Source organism: Corapipo altera, unplaced genomic scaffold, assembly GCF_003945725.1.
Source record: "Corapipo altera isolate COAL_440 unplaced genomic scaffold, ASM394572v1 205, whole genome shotgun sequence".
NCBI lineage: Eukaryota > Metazoa > Chordata > Aves > Passeriformes > Pipridae > Corapipo > Corapipo altera.
This window is the reverse complement of record NW_020885046.1, coordinates 282,366-288,563: the sequence shown is the minus strand read 5'-3', so window position 1 is coordinate 288,563 and position 6,198 is coordinate 282,366. Positions and strand designations below refer to the sequence as shown.

The 6,198-nt window shown below is 50.9% G+C and overlaps 1 protein-coding gene across 1 annotated transcript in view; it reads left to right on the top strand.

Annotated features, from left to right (window-relative positions):
• The window catches only part of LOC113959542, a 29,107-nt gene extending 24,034 nt beyond the window's left edge, over positions 1–5,073 (top strand). Inside the window, exon 3 of the mRNA XM_027668642.1 lies at positions 3,997–5,073. Coding sequence (XP_027524443.1) covers positions 3,997–4,020 — 24 coding nt within the window. The 3' untranslated portion in view covers positions 4,021–5,073. The remainder of the gene's footprint in view (positions 1–3,996) is intronic.
• The last annotated feature ends 1,125 nt before the right edge of the window (positions 5,074–6,198 follow it).

The window sequence follows — 6,198 nt, the reverse complement described above, 5'->3', positions numbered from 1 at the left end:
CTGGATAGCTGGATAACTGGATAGCTGGATAATTGGATAGATGGATAGCTGGATAACTGGATGGCTGGATAGTTGGATAGTTGGGAGCAGCCATCCCTGCTTTCTAACACAGTCCCATGCCCAGAATGATGGCGCAGGAGAGGGGCTGCACCACTCCCCAGTGCTGCTGCCATCTGAGGAATGTGGATTTGGTTGATGACAACCTCATTATGGCCCATAATTGCGACGCCATCTCCTCGTAAACACTGGGTTAAAAACTCCTGGAAGATGCTCGTTCCCCTCATTATTAATTAGCACGTGTCCACTCCGCCAGATCCGCAGCCCAAACTTCATTTGTTATGTGCAGCCAAATGCATGAGTAGCTTTTGAGTAATTATTTTCCAACATCATCTAATACCTCTCTGCACATCAATTAAAAATCCTCTTAACAAGGAACTGCATTTTGTTGGAGATCAAATGCCTCGTCCAAAGCTGTATCAATCATGTAGAGCTAATTAGTGGGTCTGCTTTATATCATTTGTTTTACTTTATTATTCTATTATACACTTCCTAATGAAACCAATTGAACAATTTTGAAATCTTTGTTCAATTAATTGAAGGCTTAGAGGCCAGATACCGGGGTTTTTTTGCTTTAAAAAGCACAGATGAAAAAGGAAGTAAAAATCCCTATGTGTTTTATATCTATTTATTTTATGTGGTAAAGGGTTTAGCACTATTTTTATATCACTTGCAAGTAACTCATGGCTCAGCAGACCCTGGGAGCCCTTTGGTCAGTCGGGTGATGTCAAAGGGCTGAAAGGATGGGAGAAAGATCTACGGGAGCTGATCCCGAGCGCACATTCCCTACACTATTGCCAGTGGGCACTGACGTTTTCTGAGGCAGTCACACTTTTCAAACAGGAAAGGATGGTCAGGGTGAGTGTCTGCTGTGGGAACAGTGGATGAGATGGGAAGTGAGGCCCCAAGGAGTTGCTGTCCCCTCGCTCCTCGAGCAACGCTCCGCTGGTGTCACTGCTTGGGAGCAGCACGGGCTCCTCATCCAGGTTTTTAGGAGGAAGACTAGCCAAGCCTGGCTTAGCCAAGCCTGGAGGAGCCCAGCTGTCTCCTGGAGGACCAGCAGCTGCTCAGGGAGCTGAGCACTGCTAGAAACTTCCAAGGCACAGCACAGTTCTGTTCTCCAGGCACCGGGAGCGGGGAGACCCTGTCCAAGGGCAGAGCTGTTCTGATGGGCAAGCAGTGGCTGAGCATCCCAAAACCACGGCTCAGCTTGGAGCAGAGCTGTGCTGTGAGGAAGGGGAGAGATGGGAAGGGTGGGAGGTCGATGAGTGATGATCCCAGAAGGGCAGTGGCCCCTGGGTGGTGCCCGTGGCAGCAGGACGGGGACGTGCCTGTCCCCTGTGCCGGCCCTGCTGAGGCACCTCCAGTGCTGGGGGCACTTCGGGGCCCCTCAGGCGAGAGAGACCTTGACCCAAATGATCCCAGGATCCTGGGATCCTCCAAGTGTAGCAGTGGTTCCTCCTTTTACCCCTTTCCACACTAATTTTCCACTGTCCAAACGGCCCAACTCGCCCGGTATCTCTAGGAGGACACATCATATGTGGCAAAGCATATCTTAATTAATGTACAATCAGAGTAGTTCATGCTGGTAAAGTAGAACTAATTTTCTCCAGCCAGGCTGTCTGAGCGGCCCCTCTGCAGCAAAGTGAATGCTTTTTAGCTAAATAAAACTGACAAATCAGCAGATGCTTAGGGGCTTGCAGCAAATGGACTGTGTTTCCTTTTTCATATGGATAAGGAGGGTAAAAATAAGAATGACTTTCACATGCCGTCAGATTGCGCCGGAGAAATCAAGGGATATTATAGAAGCATTGGAGCAGAGGGAATTCAGATTTAGACCTCTAGAAATCTGGGTTTGGAGCTGAGTTTCTACTTCTTGTTAATATGAAAAAATATTGCTTACATTTGCTACAGGCTGGATTTAAAGGCACAGGTCTGTCACAAAGGCTGCTCTGACACCCGGGAGCAGGAGCCACCTGTGCTTCCACCCCTCTGGGATACACAGGTATCCCGTGGGATGTCTCCCCCGTCCCCAGCAGCGCTGGGACAGGCTGGACGTGTGCCGAGCTCGGGGAGGGATGGATGGTGGGATCCCAGAGCTGACTCCGGGCTCCAGGCTCGCTGTGAATCACAGAATCATGGAATGGGTTGGGCTGGAAGGGACCTGAAATCTCCTCCAGTCCAACCATTTTCTGGGCAGGGACACCTTCCACAGCCCAGGCTGCTCCAAGGCTTGGTCTCTGAACATAAAGAGACCCCCAGAGGAGCAGCAGAAAATGACTGGGAATATTTCTGGATTCCCAGTGAATAATCAGGGAATTTAGGCTCTGTTTTACTGTGTGAGCAGGTCCCACTGAGCTCCATCTGTAGCAGATGTGGTGGAACTGCCCCCAGGGGCATCCCGCTCTCCCTGGACACTGGTGGTCACACCTCTGATGTCCAGTGCCCAGGTGGGAAGGGCCTCTGGAGTGGGGACATTTGGGAGCCATTAAGATTCCTCGCTCCTTCACGACCTGTTTCCTGTTTCTCCATCCGAGGGGAGCGGGGGACGCATCCTTTTCGGATTATCCCGGCATCCTGTTTGGGAAGTTTGTGCCAGAAAGAGCAGCTCCATTTCACATCCAACCACGAAGCAAAACCAGACACACACAGACCCCGGGACCTCTTGGTGTCACAGGAGAGCTGCTGCTCCCTTGGCTTTGGGGCCTCGGCCATTTCGGAGCTTAGGAAGAGTCACAGGGAAAAAATTCCCTATAATTAGTGGAGTGCTAAACTGATGTGAGTGGGAGGAAAAGCAGGGAAAAGCGGTTAAGATCGGCTTGGAATTCTGCAGAGTTTAATTATCTTTGGGGGTGATGGAAACAGCCCTCGTGAGGGTGTAAATCCCTCTCACACCTGGATTTGAGCCGGAGCAGCACCGGCTCCCAGACTGCCTCTCATGGAAAACAAGGGCAGAGCAGGAAGGTCGTGGAGACCCGGGCAGCCTGGGCTGGGGAAGGGTCTCTGCTGGGGCAGGCGCTGGAAGGACGTGGCCATCCCATACTCCACACTCCTGTCCAGCTGCAGCCTGGACTCGGGAGCACTGGAGCCTTCCTGGAGTTATGTTTTCCCTGGGAATGCTGTGGCAGTTAAATTTCCTCTGCTGGGGAGTCACCAAAGCCTTTGAGAATCTTGGGTGGTGCAGCTGGAGCTCCTGTCCCTCAACTGAGCTCCTTCCTCTTTGTGTAAGGGTGTCTGCGAAGCAGCACCGTGCAGACACTGCACTTGGGGCTTTGCACTTCCCTTAAGGATTGGAACTGGATCCATCTCTTACAGCAGGGATTGGGTTGGCACACAAGACTCCAGTTTCCCAAGGGAAAAATGCAGCATATTTTCATTTAAACAAGCAATGCGCCAGTTGATTAACACAAGGACAAGCCCTGGGCTGCGGGTGCTGAGCAGAGTCTCAATTCCCTGCCTGGATCTCTGCACCTGAGCAGGGACAGACTTTAAAAAGAAGCCTGAAAAACAGATCTAACACACCCAGAGCCATGAATCGAAGCTCACCTGTGTTCTGAGGGCTCTTACTCAGCCCGCAGAGCATCAGAGCCACATTTCCAGTCCCAAAATAGGGCTTAAGTAGGACAGGAGTGTTGGTAACCTTGTGCTGGCCACAGCGCGGGCATGTTTTCAGCTCAAGTGAACATTGAATTCTTGCTGAAATCCTCTTGGCACCGAGCCTGGCTCAGGGCTTGGCGAGGGGACACCGGGTACAACATCCAGAAGCCGGAGTGTGCCCTGGATGAACCACACGGAGCACACGAGCTCCGTCCCAGGTGAGAGATCTGGGCACATCTCAGGGCATGGCTAGGAAAAAGGCTCTATATTTTCTCATGTTCCCTCTCTGAAAATTTAATGTATTGGAAAGCAAATGCACCCCTGTCCTCATTTTTTTTTTAGGGGCACCAGCTTGTGATGTCCTGACAATCAATCCAGACAAACACGGAGCGACGGTTCCCCTCCCGCCCCGCTCCTGGTCCACACAGCCCGGGATCTTCTGCCCCTCAGCTGGAGCACGAGAGAACAGCCATCTGGAAATTAATTTGGAACAAAGTGTAAGGAGAGAATATTTTTGTGATCTAATCCTTTCGGTGCCATTATTTAATTTGTGCGCACAAAGCGAGGAGCGCAGGGACAGATGCGCGGGAGCTTGAGAGGCAGGAGGACATTGTTCTGCTCTCCTCCTCTAAAGAGCCAATTATTCTCCTCTAAGTCCTTTAGTTTTGGGGGCTGACGGAGTAGTTTAAGGGATAAAAGTATTAGCCTTTCATCTGGAGGATTCAAGTGCCAGTCCTCCAGGCAGACCAAAGCAAAATGAAGTGGGTTGGCTTATTTTCCCTCCTTAATGCATTATTATATAATGGCATTATTAAACATTAGTGAATAGAGAATTTAAATATGCAGCATTGACAGATGATTAATTTTTTTTTTAAGCAAAAAAATTTCACTCATCATCAGAAATATAAATTAAATCTTTGAGAACTGTGCGAGGAAAAGCACAATAGTTGCTGTTTTCTATGAGTCTAATGCTCCTTTCTGTAATTCTGTATCGGGGGGGAGTTTTCTTTTGGCTGCTGAATAAAATACAGATTTGGGGCTTTGCAGTAAGGTAATTGGAGGTGTCCTGACCTGTGAGTCCATCATAACAGGTGCCAAGGAGCTCCTGAACACCTGGAAACACCAGTTTTCCACAGCAGTGCCCAGCACCAAGCCCCAGCCTCTGGCACATCCATACTTATCCACACTCTTCCACACTCATCCACACTCATCCACACTGCCAGGTGATGGGCAGCCTCAGGAATAACAAAGAAGAAAGAGTACAGAGATCCAAACAGCAGCAAAACTGTGGGAATGTGCTTTGTGAAGTGGTAATGTCCCAAAGCACAGTGTTTGCTGGAGGGAGTGTCTGACCAACACGAGAATGGCTTTCAGTCACTTTAACCCTCAGAACAAACATCGAGTTATTTCCCACTAATGCCACTGATGTCAGTACATTTGCTTACATTAAATGGAACTGTTTCTACAATGGCTTCATTTAACTGACTCATTCTAAATTCCCACCTTCTACTTATCCCTCCTAACTTTCCCTCAGGACCTGGTGGAGAAGGTCTCACCATCGAGTCACAGAAAGGTTTGGGTTGGAAAAGGCTTGAGAACTGTCATCAAATATAAAGCTTCCCTTCAGCTCCCGGGTAACAGATTTATTAAGCAGTGCCCTTGGTTTTCCTGCAGCTCCTGGTCCGCGTTCCCCGCCGGAGGGACCGTCAGCAGCTCCCGCGGCAGCGGCGTCGTTGTGCTGACTACACACAGTGTAATGATTTCCATCCATCTCGGGAGCCCGGGCAGCGTTCCTGGCACACCACACCTGTGCCTGGGACGGGGACTGCAGTAATTGCCGCGTCCTTCCCGCTCCCTCCCAGCCGGCAGGACGGCCCTAATCAAGATGCATGGCCCGCTGGCATCCAGCTGCTCCCGCATCCCTGCTCCGGCCCACGCACCTTAACCCCTCCTGCTGCGCTCCCAGCCCGAACCAGCGGCACAACTCCCTCGGGAGCGAGGGCAGGGAATTGTGTTGTTTGTTACTGTTGCTGGATCGGGAATGTGTTACACTCCCCCCACGGGGAGTGAGGCACGTGGGGCTCTAACCAGTTGTAGTTCCCTCATTCCTGGATCAGGGATGGGCTCAGGCCAGAGAGCCACAGAATCCCCGAGTGGTTTGGGCTGGACAGGATTTTAAGGATCAGCTCATTCCCACCCTCTGCCACGGACAGGGACACCTTCCACAGGATCGAGTTGCTCCAAGGCCCGTGCAGCCTGGCCTGGAACACTTCCAGAGATGTCCCTGCCCACGGCAGGGCGATGGAAGAGATGATGTGTAAAGGTCCCTTCCAACCCAGACCATTCTGGGATTCACTGGGATTCTTTGGAAATGCTGCCACAGGGAAAAATTCCCTGAGGCAGAAACAAGGGATGGTAATTCAAGACATCCAGAACTCAGCAGGATCCTTCTCAGAAACTAATTTACCCCAACCCCCTAATTTTTGACCGAATTGGACCCTCCTGTGCCTCCCCAGGAGACCCTAAGTGCTCCCAGCCACCATC